The 22,861-nt window shown below is 43.7% G+C and overlaps 1 protein-coding gene across 1 annotated transcript in view; it reads left to right on the top strand.

The window, feature by feature from the left end:
* The window catches only part of VIPR2 (vasoactive intestinal peptide receptor 2), a 1,121,328-nt gene extending 1,100,122 nt beyond the window's left edge, over positions 1-21,206 (top strand). Inside the window, exon 13 of the mRNA XM_086941506.1 lies at positions 18,369-21,206. Coding sequence (XP_086797632.1) covers positions 18,369-18,542 — 174 coding nt within the window. The 3' untranslated portion in view covers positions 18,543-21,206. The remainder of the gene's footprint in view (positions 1-18,368) is intronic.
* Positions 21,207-22,861: the final 1,655 nt, after the last annotated feature.

Here is a 22,861-nt window from a genome sequence, read left to right as displayed (position 1 = left end):
TGAATGACTGCATCTGCATCTTTAGTGGTGGGAGGGGATAGCACCTGGGCCTGAATAGGGCAGTGCCTGCCTTCCACAATGCTGGCTCCACCTCCTGCTGGGCGGCTGACGACCCTGCCCCTCTCCCTGAACGGAAAGGAGAGGCCAGGAAAACAAAGTGCTTAAGGAACACCCAGAACTGGTTCAGACTGGGCTCAGAACCCTCCTGCACAAAGGGATCAAAGACTTTTAGGGTTATAAGTACAGGACCCCTGACTACAGAAAATTAGATCATCCTGGAATCAGGAAGGAACCTCTGCCAAGGAGAAAGCTGAAACTGAAGAAGGAAGACTGTCCTGCTGTTGCTCTGCTGGACTGACCTGCTGCTGTTTTGCTGCCAAGGAGAGGGGAAGGACTTTGCTTTTGGTGCTGTGTCCCCTTGCTTGAAGGAATCTCCAAGGCCCTGCGAAGAGCTGGCTCCCTTTTATAGTCCCAGGAACAAAATGACTTCCCCCCTTGCTTTCCTGAACTCTGCTGAGTTAATTCTGTCCTTCCTAGAGTGCTTGGGCCAGTTGTGGTGCCTCTGAAAGATGTACCTGTGTTGGGAAGCTGGAAACCAAGCTTTTAAAGACTTTCTGCAAGTTTTGTTGCATCGCTAGCTTGCGGAGCGCATCCCCGACAGTGCGAGGAAATTCCGGCCACTACATAGGCCGAGATCGTTGCAGCGCCTGTTGCCGCTGCAAGAGTCCTCGCATCCTTCGTTTGCGGGACGCACCAGACTGGTGCGGGAAGATTACCAACGCTGGGAGTATCGTCGCAGAGCCTGTCATCGCTGGGTGAGATCGTCGCACCGCTTGCTTGCGGACCGCATCACGTCGCTGCGAGTGTCGTCGCAGAGCCATCACATCGAGGAGCTGCGAGAGGAAGATGACCGCTGGTCCGCGCATCATCGCCCCGGAGATCGTCGCAACTCCAAAGATCATGGCATTGCGCCTTTGCAATGTTCTTCACTATGGAACCTCCTCACCGGAATCCATACAAGGTATTGCATCCCTCCCCATACAGACCGTGAAGGACTGGGTTCTTTAAGACCCAGCGGTGCCAGGGCACAACACCTGAAACCTTCGTGGGTAACCTGCTCCGGCGTACGAATGACAGAGACACGGGACACTTCCTTCGGCGTCAAAGATTCAAGGTTTATTTGCTGCAGGGAACACAGAAATCACAGGAAGTACATCGAGTGTAGTTCGGGGAGACTGCTTCAAATTGGTTCTGTGGATCGCTCCTTTTATACAGTTTTTACCCATAGAGTTACATTGAACACAAAAGTTTACAACCCGGTTCCCACCATTATCCCCTAGAGGGGTCGCTTTGGTCACTTTGATGCACATGAGGTCCGGAACATAAGTGCGGAAACATTTGGTGGTTCCCAACTGTAAAAACCCATCTTCCCACCATTAGCGAATTCCAATCAGCAGTAAAACAGATTGAAATAGGAACAAGGACAGGTGCAGAGGAAGACGGAGACAGTGGGGAGATCGGAAAGGGTGTAAAAGGGGAGGTATCGGGAAACACGAGATACAGGCATCAAAGGGACGTGCCTAATGAGATGCACGGCTGAGACAATAAGTCCGTGCGGCAAGATGCGGCAAGATGAGCCTCGAGCGGCGCCATCTGCTTTGCAGCAGCATCCCCCTCGTCATAAAGACACTTACAAAGAACATGTGTCTTCCGCAAATATCTTGGGAGTCCCAGGGTTGCGAAGCGGACAGCGTCCGTTCGCTGGCTACTTGAGGGCAAGAGACAAAATGGATGCCGTATCTAAGATGGAACCCGTGGGTACAGATGAAAAACCCACATAACAAACGAACGGTTTAAGTTAGCACAGCGAAACTGCGCACACTTACTAAACTCGTCATTTGCGGTTCATAGATACCAGACTCGACCATATTCGTACAAGTCGAAAACACCACTTACAATTGTCACGGAACCTCAGACGCTCCTTTTGCCCTCATGTAGGCAAGCACTAGTCGGAATCATATTCGATATTCATCAAACCATCGAGATGTTGCTGTAGCATAGCTCTGTCCAACCGAGTCCCCTTGGTAACAGGTGGTTGTCTTATACACGTTGTAGCACAAAGGCCACATAAGGCAGGACCACACTGCACACAAAGGCAACACGTGAACAGGAACACCACAACGACTCCGATAATCATCAAAATCTTCCAACCCCAAGTCGACATCAGGCCCCAAAACCATCCAAGTAGCGTCCAATCCCCTACATCCACGTGTATGGATTCGGAGATCTTATGCAACCTCGAAATGGCTTGATAGACAGTTGGAGCATTATCTGGAATGAAAATGCAGCAGCTCGAATGGATCACCTTACATACCCCACCTCGATCTGCTAAGATGACATCTAAAACCATACGGTTTTGTAACGTCATAAGTCTCTCCGCCTGAAGTTCAGTGGTGATATTACCAAGGGCACTGGCAGTAATATTAGCTGTCGATTCTACCACTCGAGTCAACTGTCTCAGGTTCCTACTATTAACCATAGGACCCCAAAACGGGAGGAAACCCTTGAAAAAGTCTCCTGCCTCTTGACCGGCAGTATCCTCTTCGCTAATTATGCCTCGCACAACTCTAGTCTTATGATAATCGGCATCTACAGTGAACGTCGGAGGCAACAAATTTGCAATGAAACATGAGCCCATGAAGTCAGCGGGCAGCCATGCATATGCACGATCATAACAGATAAAGTATGTACCCTTGGCAGCCAGAAACACAGGGGACGAGAACATCGGCAGAATGTAATTTTCAGTGCAAGCACTTGCTCCAAGTCGGGCTTGCGATCTTCGGCCACGACCCATGAGACAAAAATTACCAGTGTGGGGTACGACCCATATCGGAGGCGAGCTTTTAAGCTGCTTTTCGCTAGTGAACGCACTATATTCACCTCTACTTAGGACCCTATAGGCCTGTACCTCTTCTTCGGGAATAAGCGAGGGATCATAGATATCGCTATCTAAATCCTCTATTGCTATCGACAAAGGTTTTTGATACGAGGTAGGACCAGAGTAGGGAGAACGCGGTTCTCGAATGGGGTGGAAACCCAGTGCGCTTCGAAACATTGTCTGGAATGCTCGAGCAGACCCTTGGGAACTATACGGTAACACCAGGTATGGAATTCCCTTATCCGTAGTATGTGGCATCAACCCACACACCCAACAATTAGTAGTGTTAACCACTAACTGATGCTGATGAAGGAGCTGAATAAAGGAATTATTGCGGAATTCTACACGTCTAGCCTGCTCGTGTTCCGGTAACATATGAAAGGAATGAGGAGAAACAGTAGAGGTAAGTTTAGGGTCAGGAGTAGGAGTAGGTGTAGCAGAAGGCAAGAAGTAAGACATCGTATAATACACCCCACCCGCCAATAATGCAGAAGCAGTCAAAAACAATACAAACAGTTGGAATATAAAACATTTGGTACGACTGAGTTGCTGCAGCTTGAATCTGTGAACCTGAGCTCCTTCCAAATCGTTCAGCTTCGAGAATGGCATTCCCTACGACCGTCCGCAACGTTTCTTGACGCACTTCGTTCTGTGTAGCAGTAGTCAATCCCTAGGAGTTCCCAGGAACCGACGGCCTTTAACCTAGCGTCAAGACCTACTATCCAGAAGGAAGTACGCGCGCGGCCCTACGGCCTTTAATGCACAATATGTATGTATGCAAAAACAAAGTCTCTCAGCTGTAAAAGCAAAAATATAAGGAAGGAAGCTCAATATATGTACAAAATAATTACAGCAATATGAATATTCAAAACTGATCACGGAAAACGGGATAATGCAGTTGTCAATACAGAAAAGCAGGATCTGTTTATTAGTCTTTAGTGCGAGATCGCAAAAAGTATCGGGTTTTCCCAGGACGTGTCTGCTCGTCAAACAAAGGATCCGTTGAAGAGACAGCGTCCTGCTGATCAGTTGAGTGTTCTGGTCTTGAGTCTTTTGATGCTAATTGTTCAACAGTGTCTTTCTGCTGCGCTGAGGATTCTCCAACAGGCTGTGCGTCGCTAAAAGGTACAAACGCCGGCAATGTTTCTGTTTCAGTTGATGCAATGCCTCTCCTTACCCACGGGTCTGCCGGCAAAGGGATGGGGACTCTTTTGGTGTGGGTGGCATGCACCCAATTCTTACGCCCCTCGAGACGAACGGCAGTCCTCGTGGCCAGGAGCACTTGATAGGGTCCGGTAAACCTCGGGTCCAGGTTATTCTTGCGTGAAAAATTTCTCGTCACCACCCAGTCTCCGGGCTGGAGCTGGTGGCCTGGACCCTCCGTCTGCGTCGGCAATGCGTCGTAAACCTGTTGGTGAATTAACCTCAGTTTAGCAGTCAAGTCATGTAGATAATCGATCAACATTGGGTACTCAAGATCAGAGAATATTCCTGGCCTAGGAACCCCCCACACATTCGCAGGACGGCCGAACACTATTTCATAGGGACTAAGCCCTACTCGGGAGTGTACAGTCGCCCTAGTTGACAGTAATGCCAAAGGTAAAGCGTCAGGCCACGAAAGACCAGTCGTAGCCTGAATCTTCGCTAACTTTAGTTTGAGGGTGCCGTTGTACCCTTCAACCAATCCAGCTGACTGGGGATGATTGGCGCTGTGGAATTTCTGATTAATTCCAAGGCCCTTACACACACTCTTCATCACACTACCCACAAACTCACTTCCGTTATCTGACCACACGACTCTAGGCATTCCATACCGAGGAAAATATTCCTTCAGTAGGATTTTCGCAGTAGACAAAGCAGTATTGTCTTTGAGAGGATAGGCCTCGATCCATCGGGAGAATGCGCAAACCACAACTAAAACGTATTTCAGGTTATTGCATCTCTCCATATGGATGAAGTCCAATTGAATCACCTCAAAGGGACATGAAGGGGGAGCAAAACTACCAGGAGGAGTTGGGGTTCCTTTGCCAGGATTGTACATCATGCACACCATACAATTCTTCACCAGACGTTCAGCACATTTCGTAATGCCATCATTCTTCCACACCGGAGACAACAATTTACAAATACCTTTCACGCTAATATGTGCTAACCCATGCGCCATTGTCACAACGGCCAGCACATACGCATCCGGTAACATCCATCTTTTCTGATCAGACAAATCAATCCAACAACCATTCGCATCCAATTTTCCCGTGCTTTCTTTCCACTTCGTCTTTTCAGTCTCGGTGGCCTCATTCTGAATTTCTTTCACACTTTCGATAGTGTCCTCACACATACTCGATTCTGTAGGCCACCTAACCGAACTCGTCACATACATTCGAGTGCTAAGGTTCCGGGCAGTCTCCTTAGCAGTCTCATCACGCAAACGCATTACCACGACCAACATCATCCGTCACCTTACGATGCGCACTACATTTAACGATCGCTACTTGTTTAGGCAACGTCAATGCATCCAAAAGATCATTCACAAGCTGGCCATGCTGAATCTTCGTACCGTGCGACGTCAAGAAACCTCTCTCTCTCCACAATCGTCCAAAACTGTGAGCGACGCCAAATGCGTATTGGCTGTCGGTAAACACATTCACACGTTTCCCTTTCGCTAACACACATGCTCTAGTGAGAGCAATCAATTCTGCAGCTCGGGCAGAATTCTGATTCAACCTCGCAGTCTCAACAACAGTATTCAACGTCACGACAGCATAAGCAGTAGTCACATCACCATTCGGCAACTTAAAACAAGACCCATCCACATACAGTGTACCATCCGGATCTTCCAATGGGGTGTTTTTAAGGTCCACTCGACCTTTTGTTTCCTCTTCAGTCCTCAAGTAGCAATCATGTTCTGCTACTTCATCTGACTCTGTGCTAATTGGTAACAAAGTTGCCGGGTTCAGAACGTTACAACGTTTTATCTGAATGTGGCTTGCCAACAGCGTCAACTCGTACCCAGACAACCTCGCACTCGTCAAGTGCTGAGTTTTCGTTCGATTCAAAAGAGTATCGACTGCATGCGGAACCATCACCGTAAGCATATTATCCATGACCAATCCTGCTGATTGTCGGATGGAGACCGCGGCTGCCGCTGTTGCTCGTAAACAACTCGGCAATGCTCTAGCTACTGGGTCCAAGGTCGAGGAAAAATATGCACATGGACGTTGCTTACCACCAAAAGGTTGCGTTAAGACACTCAAAGCACAACCTTCTCTCTCGTGAACATATAACGTAAACGGCTTACTGTAGTCAGGGGTACCTAACACAGGAGCCGAACACAATGAATCACGCAGTTCAGAAAAACTTTTCTGACATTCTTCCGTCCATGGTAAAGGAGTTGAAACGTCCTTGCACGTAAGAGCCACCAGTGGTTTCGCTAGCAATGAAAAATTAGGAATCCATTGCCTGCAGTACGACGTGATACCTAGAAAGGCACGCACATCTCTTTGGGTTGTTGGCACAGCCATTCGCGCAATTGCTGCAATTCTCTCTGGGGTCAACCTCCTTCCCTCCTTTGACAATAAGTGACCTAGATAGGTTACTTCTTGACAACAATATTGGAGTTTAGTAGGTGACACCTTGTGATTTAACTCACAGAGATGTTGCAGCAACGACACCGTAGCAATTTTGCAAATGTCCTGAGTATCTGCAGCTACCAATAAGTCGTCGACGTATTGGATTAAGGCCGCACCGACCGGCAACCTAAACGCATCCAGTTGACCCTTCAAGGCTTGACTGTAAATCGATGGACTTTCACAGTAGCCCTGAGGAGCGCGTTTGAACCGGAAGCTGCGTCCACCAAGAGAGAAACCGAAAAGGTCTCTGCTTTCCTCGGCAATCGGGATGCTGAAAAACGCATTTTTCAAGTCAATCACCGAAAACCACGATGCAGAAGCTGGAATCAGAGTCAGTAGCGCCGTGATGTCAGGCACAACGGGGAATTGAGGAACCACAATTTTATTCACCTCCCGTAAATCGATAACAAAGCGATAAACAGGCGGTTTTGAAGGATCAGTACGTTTAAGAATGGGCAGCACGGGACTGTTGCACACGTTTCCCCGAGTCTCTTCAATAACATCTTTCTCGATCAAATCATAGATGATCGCTAACAGTGCTCGTTCACCATCAAGGGAGATACGATATTGGGGAATACGTGGCAGTCGCACATTAGATTTCAATTGAACAACATAAGGGGAGATATCAAGTAGGCCCACATCATTTGGACCCGTTGCCCATAAAGACGCAGGAAGAGAACCCAATTCCGGTGGGAGCTTGTCGAGAGACAAGTACATGGGAGAGACAACCCTCTCTCCTAACGTAAGCTTTACACCCGCAGGAGAACAATACAAAGTTGCATACAATCGTTTAAGCAAATCCAGGCCCAAAAGATTTTCACCACAACCTGTGGTTAGAATAAATGGAGCTTCTAGCTCACGTGGCCCAATTTTAAGGGGCAAAGGGCGCGAAACTGGATTGCTAACAGGGGCGCCAGAGAATCCAACGGAAACATTTGTTAAGCCAGACAAAGGTGCGCCAGGGAGTTTCGAATGCTTAATGGAACTTTTCGCTGCACCAGTGTCCAACAGAAAAGGCTCAACGACGCCCGATGTAGCAACTGCGACGTAAGGCCCTCTCTGATCAACCGGAACTGATACCACTCCCTCTCCTTGTCTTTGGCTGTCCTAGTAATTACAGTCGTCAGTTCCCTGATCGACGTAATAATCGTCTACATTGTACTGCGCAGATCGTCCTTGCGACGATCCACGTTGATCAAAACAATTTTCGGAATTTGATGAGTTATCTGAGCGATCGTTCTGAGCACCACGACCTCTACCACGTGATGCCTGCTGCGAACCACCACGACCTCCTCTAGATGAGTTACCACCATTACGTTCGTTTAGAACGGGACAATTGAATTTAATGTGACCCTCTTGTCTGCAATAAGCACATTGATTGTACCCTAACGAAGATCTTTGGGAAGAGGAGTCATTACGATTTTGAGATCTATTCGATTGTGGCTGCGATCTATTCTGTTGCGAATTAGTCTGATTTGAGCGTGGAGGATACGCTTGCTGAAGCAACACTTTAGTTTTCAGCTCTTTCGTCTTTTTATCAGCACGGTCGTTCTCTTCTTTTTCTCTATTCTCATAATATTGTGCCGTAGCCAATATCTGAGCTGAGGTAGAAACGGCCCATGCACTTTCCGAATTCTTTAATTTATTGCTCAAATCGGGCAATAAGTTCGAAACAAATTTATCCACAAACAACCTTTGACCACCCTCAGTGCTCATATCCTGACCACTATGGTCGATGAATGCCTCCTCAAACCTCGTAAAGAAGTCGGAAACACTCTCGTCCTTCTTTTGCCTACAAGCTGACAATTTGTCCCAATTTACTCTCATAGCTGGCATAAGAGTTTTCATTAGCGTTATAATTCTTTGAGGAAGGGCAGTAATCAACTGCTCGGGTTTAGCACCACCAACTTGTCGCGCATCTGCCGCTACAATGGCAGCCCAAGCACCACCTAATTCGTTTGCGTGATTTTCCTGACGAATCTTAGCCCATACCGGTTGCGGTACGACATTGCCGAACAACATATCGATATCGGCAAGATTCATTATCGTAGCATCTACGAGCTGCGATAACTCTTTGTAATACCCTGCAGGATTCTTGCGAGGGTCAGGCAAAGATTGCTTCACCTGTAACACTTCCGATCTCTTCCATGGGAGATGTATCCATACTCTCTGGAAAAACGGCGGGATCGGAAGGGCAGCTGCGGGGTTACCTGGCATCCAAACCGGTGGAACTTCACGCATAGGGAATTGACCAGACTCATCTGTCTGTCTTTCGACATCCTCAACAAACAAGGCTTGAGGTATAGGAGTGGGACGGAAAGATAGCAACCGTTCAACAGCACGTCGAACATTGGTATCTACTATCAGTCCAGTCGAGAACTGAAGCTGTAGATCAGACAAAGCGGTCAACACCTCGTCAGGTGCGTCGGCCGATATCTGATCACGAAGAACCTTACACATTTCCTCAAACACGAATCTCTGGGTTGGTATATTGAACTGACAAAACGTGTCGAGCACAACACGTGGTGGATTTCTAAGGGGGTGCATCATCCAACCCATCGCCATATTATATAGCGAAGCACGTTCCCTATTACCAGGAAGCTGACTACGTCTCTGAGGACCATCGGAACCAGCGGACCCTAGAACAGGTCCAAGCGAATGAAAGAAGCTAGCCGCAAGAGGAGAATTACGACTACGAGTAGAGGGTGGAGTATAGGACACAGGACTAACAAGAGAAGGAGTAGAAACAGTAGCAACGGTAGGGGTTAACAAAACAGGAGCAGTAGCGTGAGCAGGAGTATGTGGAAGCGGAGGAGCAGTAGGAATGGAAACAGACGAAGGAGCAGGAACAGTCGGAAGAACGGGTGCAGGTTGAGGAACAGGCAAAGGAAGAATAGGTGCAGGAACAGGTACAGGGGGAATCACAGGGGCTGTGGTACCCTGTACGTACGGAGGTGGCGACTTCATAAGATAGGACATTAAAGGATCCTCAACTGACTCATCCTTCGTTTCCGACTCCGTAGGCAAAGCGGGATAACATTTATCTACGGTCATACGCTGTAATCTGTCAAACACTTCCTTTTCCCTAACCTCCTTATCATGCTGGAACTGCTCTGCTTTCTTTATAATGGTACCAGCAGTATCTCGCTGATTTCGTTTAGTCTGTCTGATTTCTTTCTGTCGGGCTTCTTTGCGCCACAACCGAAAGGCATCAAACACGGCCTTGACTTTTTCGCGAACAATTTAACCTCTAGATTATCTAAGATCGGTGCCTCGAAGCTACCATGTGGTGGCCAGCGAAGGTCACCATCTTTTTTTGTATATTTGATCCAGTATTCATTAAAAGTAATCGGGCCTAGCCCATGTTTACTATAGAGCTCATACGTGGGAGTTCCAACCGGAGGTATCGGACACGAGTCCTCCAGTCGGGAATCCGTACCACAAGGCCTGAAACAACTAAACAAAGTACTACGACCAGGCATCTTGCACACTAGCCGAGTTTCACAAACTTCAAGGGTTACGGGATTTACCAAGTCCCAGCAAAGAACAAAACCCTCGGTTTTTGGCGGCTGCAGTCGTCAAACAACACAACAAAGTACGCTAGTAAAGTGTCACCGACAAAAACACTCACACAGCGTTAACAACAAAAACACTCGCTAAAGTGTCAACAACCAAGAACTCTGGGAGCGACCCACAAATACTTAACTCAAAGATCGATGGCGTCACCAGGAAGGCCCGTCAATCGTCTCGCTATACCAAGGTCTACGCCAGGCGCCAAAACAGGTCTACAGTCAGGGCAGCAGTCCGTCGCAGCCGTCAGGAGGCGGGAATCTTCGCGGGAAAAGTCTTCGGGCCACTTGTTTCGACAACAGGTTTGATGAAGCGGAGTGCACCTTCCCTCGGAGATTTCACACGAAGTTCCTCACGATCGTCGGGCTTGGACCGGTACCACTGATGCAGCCCCACGTTGGGCGCCAACTGAAGGACTGGGTTCTTTAAGACCCAGCGGTGCCAGGGCACAACACCTGAAACCTTCGTGGGTAACCTGCTCCGGCGTACGAATGACAGAGACACGGGACACTTCCTTCGGCGTCAAAGATTCAAGGTTTATTTGCTGTAGGGAACACAGAAATCACAGGAAGTACATCGAGTGTAGTTCGGGGAGACTGCTTCAAATTGGTTCTGTGGATCGCTCCTTTTATACAGTTTTTACCCATAGAGTTACATCGAACACAAAAGTTTACAACCCGGTTCCCACCATTATCCCCTAGAGGGGTCGCTTTGGTCACTTTGATGCACATGAGGTCCCGAACATAAGTGCGGAAACATTTGGTGGTTCCCAACTGTAAAAACCCATCTTCCCACCATTAGCGAATTCCAATCAGCAGTAAAACAGATTGAAATAGGAACAAGGACAGGTGCAGAGGAAGACGGAGACAGTGGGGAGATCGGAAAGGGTGTAAAAGGGGAGGTATCGGGAAACACGAGATACAGGCATCAAAGGGACGTGCCTAATGAGATGCACGGCTGAGACAATAAGTCCGTGCGGCAAGATGCGGCAAGATGAGCCTCGAGCGGCGCCATCTGCTTTGCAGCAGCATCCCCCTCGTCATAAAGACACTTACAAAGAACATGTGTCTTCCGCAAATATCTTGGGAGTCCCAGGGTCGCGAAGCGGACAGCGTCCGTTCGCTGGCTACTTGAGGGCAAGAGACAAAATGGATGCCGTATCTAAGATGGAACCCGTGGGTACAGATGAAAAACCCACATAACAAACGAACGGTTTAAGTTAGCACAACTTACTAAACTCGTCATTTGCGGTTCATAGATACCAGACTCGACCATATTCGTACAAGTCGAAAACACCACTTACAATTGTCACGGAACCTCAACCGGAGTCACTGCAAAATGCCCGCTACATCCAGTGGGGCTGTTGCATCGCCTCCCAGGGTCTCAGGAGTGACGCATCGCTTGTTTTCCACCGCACCTGTTTCTGTTTTGGAACTTTGTTGCATTTAAAGATACTGTTGGCTAAACGTGGCACAACTGTGAACTTTTCATGCAACTGTGGATTATTTTATCGCAACTTTAAGAACTCTTTTGAAACCATATTCTTGAACTGTGTATGTTGGATTTTTGTCGTTTTGGTCTGGTGCAGTTTAAATTAAATACGTTTATTTTTATAAACTGTTGTGGAGTGAGTTTGTGGTGTTTTTACTGTGTTACTGTGAGTGTTGGTGCAAATACTTTACACATTTCCTTTCATAAGCCTTGACTGCTCATGCCAAGCTACCCAGCGGGTGAGCAGAGGTTATCTAAGAGTGTTTCCTCCCTACCCTGACTAGAAGCAAGGGTCCCTATTTGGACAGTGGTACCTACCTCTGCCAACTAGTGTCCCCCAGTTCTAACAGGTTTAAGCTATCAAGCAACAAGCCCAGTTGTCTTCCTTTCACATCCCCACAATGGTGCTCCAGAAGCTGACACGGGATACCCAAAACATTTCCTTTCTCCCATTGGAACTCATCCCTCGCTAGATTATGGGGAATTTTAGCATTAAAATCACCCGTCAACAAGATTGATACCTTTGGGAAAGATGAATTCACCTTATCCATCAGGACTGCCAGCTCCTTTAACTGATCATCCAGCCTTTTCTTCGGTGGAATATAGGTATTGATTAATATTGAATGTGGGCAGCCTTTTGTCCCCATTTCACCCTGCTTTTCTGATGACAAGCCAAAGATTTAGATTGTCAAGAAATTAGTAAATTCCTGAAATAAGATGTGTTCCTCAGTTTCATATTTTACACCTAGTATTGCGGCTAGTCCTCCCACAGGCCGACTGATATTCCGCTTAGCTGATCTCATGCTAAAAACCCTATGGTGGCTCATCTACACATCATTCACTTCCCAGGTCTCTTGCAATGCAATAATCATAGCATTTCTCTGTAAAATAACAACCCGCAAAGAGTCATAATTCCTTTTCAGACCCACAATGTTCTATGGCAAGTTAACCCCAATCTCATCAGGAGCTAGAAAATATGGATCTAGAAATCACTGTTTTATCATGTATTGCCCTGGCGATCAATTCCCTTGTGTTGTCATAATGGGTTGATAGTTCTTCACAATGAACGAAGATCTGCCTACCTTTTTCTTATTTCACTATAAGGATGTTATCAAAGCAAACAAACTCATGCCCCCCGATGATGGAAAATTGTTGGACTGATTAATTGAGACTCCCGCACTCTCCCCCTGTTCATTTACCTGAGTTGGCAACACCCAGGAGGAGACAGACCTATGAATAAATGAGTTATAGATGTCAAATCCTGACCTTTGAAACTCATGCAATGAATTCATGACTTCATCCACCACTATTCTGGAATAAAAATCGACCCAAGTGAATGACCACAATGAAGCTAGTTCTCTGGCTTACAGAAGAACAACCAGAGAAAAGTCTTTAGAAGAAATTTTGGACAACCTTGGAATTGACTCAAAAAAATATAAAATACATGATCTATTAAGAATACATTCCGTATTAGCAAAAACACCCACCAAATGCAGAACCCACGGTGTTTCCTCATAGGAGCTAACAACAAATTCCTTGCCGCATCTTTGTTCAGCCTCAGACCTAAACTCAGCTCCTGCATGTAGGAGGAGTCCAACCTTGCCATATATGGGCATCAATCTGTTCTGGCCCAACTGCTCAGATTCATACCATGGGCCATCAGATGCCCCCGCCCCCTCATGAGAATTAGGGATCAATGAGAGAGGGACTGCCTCAGCCAGGGCAGCAACAGTACCTTCTTCTACTGGTATTTGCCCAACAAGGGCCTCTCATTACGGAGCCGTCATAGGAAATGTAAGTCTTCTTGCACTTTTCTTTTTTAACCTTGGAATTTTCCTTTTTCTCTTTCTCATACCTGACTTAATAACCGGTTCCTGTATTTTTACTGACTTTTTACCCTTTTTAACTTTTTTAAATATTTGGAAAACATCACTACTTCTGCCTATATCCCTTAATGGGCAGGTTAAAAAAAAACAGAGTCAATGAAATATTTGATACAACAGAAGCTGTGAAACTTGGAGTACTAGAAAACATTTCCAAAGATTTTTAGGCTGCTTGGGCATATCAAACAATTAGTACACACATGTGTTTACTACCCCCTCATTTAAATTGAAAGGTTAAATGTCTGGCAAGGTGTTGTCCAATATAATAGAGCCTGCAAAGCCTGTGGGGGTGCTATAGCGGTACACATTGAAGAGCGTTCCCTCAAGAATGAATTTTCCCCCGATAGTGGGGCTCTTGAACTGGCTGAGCAGAATTCTGAAGCAAACACATTGCCTCTTTGGCACAGTCTGCTGATCCTTGTTTGCTTGCAGCTTAACATCCATCTTCGATTGCACTGACACTCTACTGGAGGTAGGAGTTTCTTTAGGTAATTTTTGGATGTACACCAATATTCTTCTTCTCCCTTTTAAAGCTCCCAAGTACGGCACTCTATTTCCTAATGGGTTGGATTTCATTTTTGGCACAATCTAGAAGAAAGAATTCTACCAGATCTGAGTTTTTATGCTGTCATAATACTAACCAAAAGCTGTTAGAGGATTATTAGAACAATGAAGCAAATATGTCTGGGAAAAGAATAAAATGATCTAATGCTTAGGAGGGTCATTGTAGAAAATGGGGACCATGACCTGCAAGCTGCACCTAATCCGACCCTGGCCGCTCCAACAGGGAGAGGCTCTAACTTGTTGAAGGAGCCACTTGTTTGCCTGTTGCTTAGAGTACCAGTGGTAGTGCAGCCTCTCCTTCTTTAGTTTCTGGTTACACAAGGACTTTACAGGGAAGACGCACAAGCACACTTGTAGATGCTTGTAGACCCTCTAGGTTTTACAAAAGAAATTTGCAGACTATTGCAGCACCTGATTTCCTCGATTCTTCAGCACCAGTACTCGCCCTTCGACTGGGAGAAAACCTCTCCCCAGTTCTCCAACTTGCATTCTTTTAAATATAGTAGTGTGGTAAAAAAGCAGAAGACCGGTTTGAAGACAGGTTATCAAAGAAGAACAAAAGAAACTGTCATTCTCCTAGGCTGCAAGCCTCACCCAGAGCTTACTGGACCATTTCTGAAAACCCCCCGAACATCGTCAGGGGCAGTAGGGATCTAACTCAACTGCATCCTCACTATATTCTTCCTCAGACTGCCCTTACTTCCTTCATGGCCCGGATGACCATATGGACCAGTGTCTATGGCAGGAAGAAATAAATTGCGATGATTGTCCCATGTAGCAGAAGTTGTTTTGGTCATAAATCAGCTGCTGTGTGTCAGTTGGTGGTGCTTGGGCGAGTGTGGTATCCCTGGTACTGAAAGTCCCCTGGCATATCCTGGTCTCCATTGTAGACCCATAACTGTTGAAGATCTACCCCATACAACAGGAGTCTCTACTGCCGGTGTTGTGCCGGGCATACTTGCCATCGCTAAAATAGAAGACTTATGGGACAATTTCGGCTGAAGTCTACTATCACTTCATACGCGTTGTGAGATCGCCAACCGCTGTCACGATTATTGAGGTCGGACTCCATTCGTTGTCAGTTGTTATTATCATTCGTGTGCAGTGGGATCCTGCTGTGCACCATGCTTCGATAGAATCTTATAAATGTTTTAGGGCGGAATCTAGAGACATACAACATCACTCACTTCTAAAAACTTGACCTCTGTGCACAATAGCCTGAAGGCTGTTGCTATAATCAGTTTAAAAACTCAGTATTTACAATCATTCAAAATCAACACATAATTAGATGCTAAAAACACCATATAGTTCTAACATCAAAGAACAATGGCATATGCTCTTGATACACAAAAACATTTATTCTGTTACAATCACAGAATGGTATTTTAGGAAAAACATCTTTCTGTTAAAACAACCGGCTATAGGAGCAGACAAAGTGTTTGTGTTGGATATGCTACATTTTTGTCTCCAACACAGCTATTTTGAATGGGGTAATCAATATTATCCACAACTGAAAGGAACTTCGATGGGCTTTGCTGGGGCCCCAGCATATGCTAATATTTCCATGGCAAGGTTCGAAGAAGCATTTATCTACAATGACATAGAATGGACAGAAAATGTGATGTTATATTGCAGATATATAGATGACATCTTTCTGCTATGGAGTAACAGTTGGTAATTCTTAGAAACTAAGATCACCCAATTAAATCTATAAGAGGAGCACATTCAGTTTACTAGCACTTTGGACAGACAATCATTATCATTTTTGGATGTATTAGTATCATTAGACAATGGTACTATTCGGACTGGTTTACCATAAATCGACAGACAAGAACAACACATTATCATTTACAAGTTTTCATCCTCAAAATCTGATCCACAATCTGCCATATTCACAATTGCTAAGATGAAATTACTCTACAAAAAAACATAATTATTCAAAAAGAATGATTCACATTGAAGGGCTACACTGAGAAGGTTTGGGATGATGCTATTTCAAGGATGGAAAGTAGGACTCGTGAACGTCTTTTAAATAATCAACCAGAAATGAAAATGGCCAGACACGTGTTTGTATCAAAATATTCCACAAGTTCGAGACATCTCAAAAAGATCATAAATTAGAGTGATTTCAAGGATTTATTTAAGGATAAACCTCTGTTTGCGTATAGAAGATCTAGAAACCTTAAAGAAATGCTAACGTATAAATCAGCAGAAATCGCTAAAGAATATAAGGGTACTAGACGATGTCAGAACTGCCTGCATTGTAACAATGTGATATGTGGAGTTGGAATTCAACATCCTTTGACAGGTGAAAAAATAAGATTAAGACATAATGCAGATTGTAACTCAAAAAATCTGATATTTGGTATAAAGTGTCCATGCGGACTACTTTATATAAGCAAAACTGAAAGAAAAAGAAAAACTTAAAGTTCTGAACATAAGAGTACTATTTGTAATAATAACATCAAAAGCAGTTTGGCAGTGCATTGGATGAAATTTCGGGATTCTATAGCCCAAATGAAATTCCAAGTAATAGAGTTGATAGATCCCGCAACAGGTAGAAACTTGACAAAAAACATTGTTACAGAGATAGATTTACTGGATAAGGAGATTAAAAACTCAGGAACCAAAAGGGATTAATGATAAGGTTGATTTAGGATGTTTTTTGTGAATACACCACCTGTGGGTGGTTGTGTAGGTGCTTAACCAATAGGTCTATATATTGGCTCTGGTATTATAGATTCATCATTTGCTTATTGTTGAATGACATATCAGCAGGCTGAAGATAATGGTGTATATATTGCATTTTATGATTGTATCTTTTGATTGTGTCTTTTACTCTTTGAGTTTTAAATGTTTTCATTCTTTCCTTTTTTTCTTTTACGCTCTACACACATGGTGAAGTTTGCATAATCTGCAGCACCTGAGAAATGTATTCCCAGAAGATGGTTTCATAGTTCATTTTTAGATAAGGGATTCAGGTTCACCACTGAGTGCCTTTATATGGCCTGAGTATTATTGCTTTGTTGGGTTACACAGTTGTTGGTATCCTTGAGAGAGTAAAGGCGTTCATTTATACATTTTCAATATGGCACCGCTTATAGTAAGGCCGCGGGTGCCAGAAAGTCCGTCATCGTTGGTAGTTTCCATTAGGCACCTTGAGCTCACGTCATCGTGGGCTCGAACGTTTCAGTTTTTGTAGATTGTTCCTATACGGCATCCATAGTAAAAAGGTTGCGGGCGCTATAGTCCGTCTTTGTTGGTAACATTTTCCTATTCTGGCTTGACAGCAGAGATGTCACCCGACAATTATTTGAGCATCATTACAGAAGTGCTTTGGCTCCACCCACGTACTGAGAGCTAGGAGTACATGTTTTGATTGTGCAAACGTTATGTGCATCCACAAAATAGTGCTTGTCCTTCTCGCAGCGGTGACTACTTTATTTATCCAGCAACATTAGGTTGAATGTTGAGGGGCACACACATGGTATGTGTATAGCTACTAAAGTGTCTTTAGATAACAAAATCTTGTATGGTGTTTGTCTTTCTCTTGCAGCAGCACAGATGGGAGGAGGGCAGTCATTAATGTATTTTTAGATCTTTCTTACCCAATACAACTGTCACATGAACTTTTAACTACACTATACTATTCACTTGTAATGTTTCACATTACCTTAAAACATTTCTTTACAGCCAGACCTATTGACATCGCCAATGATTGTTCCTTATTCACCAAACAGTTGTTAGAACATATGTACATTTTTACTTTTATTGCCATCCATACTAATGTCTGCGTTTAAATCATGTGCCTTAGTTTTCACATCTATTACGCCACTTGTTCTCAGTGAAGTGCTTCTTCTTAACACAAGTGCTTTAATTGGCCCGATATTTTTCGGCACTAGTACCAGCACTTTTTTATTTTGAGAAGGAGAGTACATGCACTTCCCAAGAGTGACGTAATACGCTTAATTGGAGAGTACCGGAAATACTCAGAAACAAGATGGTACTCTGGTACAGGTTACCTGCACTTCTATTTTTCCAAATCAAGCACTGATTAACACAATTGTTTTGTTCCAGTATGTCCCTTTTGAATTGCTTTCAGTGTAAACGTTTAATGTTATTTTCCTTTGGGGTGATGTCCAAAATGATTTCACTGCAGATTGTTACTCATAACCAGGTCACCTACTGAAAGCTGACCCCTTAGATTCGTTTGATAGAAAAAATGTTGTTCCTTCAGCCATAAAGAAAATTGTGTTGCATGCCACTCAGTCTCTCTCTTAACTTCCCTTACAGGTGCAAGGGGAGTTGAAAAGGAAATGGCAAAGTTTATTCTTGAACAGGTATTTGGATCGAAATTACAGACTATACAGCTGTTCAAATTCCCGTAATGGATCAGAGAGCGTCTCACACTTCCGGCGAGACTCACGCGCTCAGTCCTTTCTGCAAACTGAGACCACCGTTATATAAACCCCATCAACCGATAAGAGAAAGGTCAACTCAAACAGGACTGCTATGAACGAGATTGTACGCATTCGACAAGATGTGTCCTTGGCAATTAATCCTTAGGACAGACCGTTCTATGAACAAGTCAAGGTAGACAGCGGACATCTTGAACTCATTGACTCAGAGTTCACTTTTGGATTCAACATCTATGTTTTATTGTTGTTTTATTAAACGTATCGTAGTGATATGTAAATTATTGTACCAATGCAGCTTTCTGTTTTATGGACTTCAGACATGGCTGTACGCTAAACCTGTGTGCTTTTCTATGTTTGCTGTGTCATTTCTATTTCGCAAAAAATGTTATGAGTTGTTTCTGTAAATATTATTAAGGACATTTTGCAAAATGCAACCATTGTGTAAAGAACGAGCAATGCTGGGCTTTGAGACTGTGGTCAAAGGGAAAACACACAAGGTCGAATTTAATGGTATCAAAGACTTGGATTTTCTCAAGGAAGTCATGGATGCTCGCTAATCTTCTAACTTGTAGCTATGGACTTAAAGCAGTTGCATCACATCATGAGCATAAAAGTGCTAAGAAGGACACGAAGTTCTCATCAACATATCGAGCTCGATCTTTTGGTCACTAAAGGGCATGAAAGTCCAAGGTTTCAGAGCCGCAGAAACAAGATATATTCGTCGTCCGAATTCCCAAGCCCTCGAGATCTGTCTTCGTATAAGTGAATACCATCTTTGAAAGCAAATTTTTTTCTTGCACTTTGATAATTGTGCAGCGTGGCACAGCAAGAACAAAAAGCAGAAGTTTCCAACCTCACATTATTAAGATGGGTCTCACAGGTTAACCTTCTACTGTATGCATAATTTGTGAACATCTTAATTGAAGGTTCCCGTCTCCAAGCTTCACCTTTCGTGGCTGGAATGTTTCTCAGTTTGTAATTGGTGAAAACATTATTCTGCTTCAATATTTCTGACATCAAGTAGGTATAGTGAGGGCCAACACTAGGATACACAATGCTAGAAAATATTTAAGTGTCCTTGGAACTGTGTTGTGCATACTTCTAAACATCTCACACGATGTGATAAAACAACATTTTAACACCAAAAGTGTTAAGAAACTGTTAGGGTTTAATTGGGGATCCTGGAAGCATAGAACCAGGATCTACTGTTGCAGGTTGTATGCTTACTATGTAGACATTCAAGAAAAGCATCTTAATATTGAGATGCCTTTCATATACCAGATAGGAATGTCTGCACACAACTACATTGTTATAGCCCAGTCTAATTTGAACATGAAAGACCTGGCAAAGCTAAACTAGATGTAACCAGAATAGCCAGAGTGAGCCATCACACCAGCAATCGAGCCATAGTAAATAAAGTCCTCTCTCTGGTCCACAAGCATATTCAGAGTACAGCCAGGCTTAACTTTAAACATGTCTCATTTGAAACCATCCCAGGCTTGAGGGGCAGGCAGGGCGGGAGTAGCCCTGGCATAAGTTCAATAAAAACTTGACAAATTCCACAGACTCCACATTCCCATAGTTCTTATCTATGCAGAACTTCAGAATTGACATAGATTGTGGATACTATTTTAGGAGAAATTTCCTCCACATTGACCACTGGTTTGTCTTATTTATTGTTAGATCTCTGTCACCACAGTACTGAAAGAAGGTATCCACGGCTTATTCATGAAAGGTTCAGTCAAAGTTCAGAAGATATTCCCCTAGGTTATAAATCAAGCGACTGAAAATAGTGGCCACCAGCCCACAGCCTTGCTTAGCTCCTGTAGAAAAATGAACTGTAGATATTAATTCACCCTTCCAAATTAAACCAGATCTAGGGGATGTAGAGCTCCTATACCCTTTGAAGACTCAGATTGGGAATCGATTAGAACAGCCTGTGTATCAAACTGCTCATGAATCCCATTAATAATACATTTTCCTAAGATTTTCTCTAATGCATCCAGGAGATAAACAGACCTATAATGTGCAGCATTACTCCTGGAACCCTTCGCATAGAGTGATGTTAAGACCACAGATTTGATAAAGTGTGATAATTAAGTGACATGATATCTATCACTTTCAGTAGCATAGGAGTCCTGATTTCCAAAATTCCTTTCAAGAATTTAGTAGGTATCCAGTCTTGGCCTCTGAACCTATTTAGTTGTTGGTCACACATAAGTGATTGTATTTACATAAAAGTAAAGAAAGATACACCAGGCTTCATAGGGTCTATCTGAGCTACTGAGGAAACGTATTATCCCGTCATTAGCCGTCTAATACAGTTTTGTGCAGTCCTGCACCTGTATGTTGGGAAATGTATTAGTAAATAGTCTCTGCTCCCTCTTTGACGTTTAGATTCAGCCAATCTCCTCTTACATTAGACTTGCTTTTATCATAAAATGTAGTACATTTTAAAGTTTCGCCATCACACCATAGCTTTTTAATACAAAAAACAAAATTGATCCCAAGACAATATGTAAACTAGTATACAGTTGCAATGAATGCATAACAATGTGGGGAAGGAGAAATAAAAATGGTTCTCCATGTGGATGAATGTATCCAAGAGCTTCCCACTATGTAAAGATTAGTAATGAAAAGCGTTCTATGTATCAAAACATGTTATATACTGTAAATATGTAAACATATATAAATAAATGTATGCCTTTATAAATAGTTACAGATCAATGCATTGACGTGGGGGGTGGGTCTTTGTATGTATATGTGTGTGAGCGTGCGCGCAAGAGAATCTGAATGCATGTATGCAAGCTTGTACATGCCTGCTTCTGTCTGTGTACAAATGACTGGAAATTACTTTTGAAGAAAGGTTTATGTGTATGTTATTTTACTTATAAAATTGTGTGCACACATGCAAGGATGTGTGTATACCTTCAGATGATATCTTTGAACTGATATACCAGCCCATTTTTGGAAAGAGTAAGTACTGGGACCAGCAACCAGTGCTTTTGAATGTCAGCATTCCAAATACCAAGGCTGCGTAGTCTTGATATCACCTCATGCCTCTTCCACCACCAACAAGTATTGCCTGCCTTTTTATCTCTTGCAGGTTTTTTTTTCCTGGTTTCTCCTAATATCACTAATTGTCTGTCTTTCTCTTCCTATTTCTTTCCCCCTCTTTGTCATGAATTGTCTGTCTTTCTCTTTCCTTCCCCATTTTGGGTTGTTCTCTCTCTTAAAGTCTGTGAAGAAAAATAAGGGCCAGTACCCAAAAATGAGTGCCGGTGGGCCCCAACTGCAACCACCAGTTCAAATTATGAACTGGTCACAGATATTTCTTAAAGAACCATCACTCAGAATTATGATTGATAAACTAAAAACAACTCACTTCTTTCTCTCTTTCTCTACTTTCACCATCTTTCTGCCTGTTTTTTTTATCACTCACCCATTCTCTCTTTTACTCTTCCCCCTCTATCTTTCTGTCTTCCTCCTCTATCTTTCTCTCCCTCCCTATATCTCATTCTCACGCTATCTCCCACTTTCTCTCTCAGCCTCTTCCGCTCAATGCTTCTCTATTTCTCTCACCAATGTGTCTTAGCATTTCTCCTGATTTTAGGAGATAGAAGGAGAAGAAGCCATCTACAGTGTGACAGGATCACATTTAGGAAAATCCAGTTACATTTTGTATATAGTATTCAACTGTTCACAACAGTATTTTTGGAAATTTACTGATCTAACGTAGAAATGCCCATTCGGTCTTGCAAGTGAAATCCGTTGTTTTCTAATGGTATTTTAATTTCCCAAACAGAATTCCCCGTTTCTTTCTTTGCGTTTCGGAACATAGGCTTCATTAGGGTATCTAATGATATTTTTATTTCACAAATATAATTCCCTTTTGCTTGTTTTGGGCAAATTTGCTTTATTGGGGTATCTATTGATTTATAATAGTATTTTAATTTCATAAAGAGGGTGCCTGCTTGTTTGCTTTTGGGCACCAATGGCTCATTCACCATTCCCTGTATATCACTGGACAAATCATTTGTCAATGGTCACATGGCTCAAAATCATGAACAAGGAATCCCTGAGATGTCAAAGGTAGCAAATGTGCCTCTTGACCCTAATATTGTATAAGAAAGTGACATCACATGGCCTTTACCTCTTCAATGACATCACATGAAACTATATCAGCTGAACTCTGGTATGAATGAGATTACAGACAAGACGCAAGTTAAACCTTCTAGCAGACTGGTCCCAGTCTGAGTACTTGTTTGATGACATCAAGTTGAAATCTTGCAAATGTTCAAAGATTAGAGATTGCGAAACTCCCATTGGTTTAAGTTCCAGAGAGAGCTACTGCTTCAATATTAATAT

This window comes from Lissotriton vulgaris, chromosome 10 (assembly GCF_964263255.1).
Source record: "Lissotriton vulgaris chromosome 10, aLisVul1.2, whole genome shotgun sequence".
In the NCBI taxonomy this organism is placed as follows: domain Eukaryota; kingdom Metazoa; phylum Chordata; class Amphibia; order Caudata; family Salamandridae; genus Lissotriton; species Lissotriton vulgaris.
Note: the sequence above shows the minus strand (reverse complement) of the source record. Positions and strands in the feature narration are given on the sequence as shown.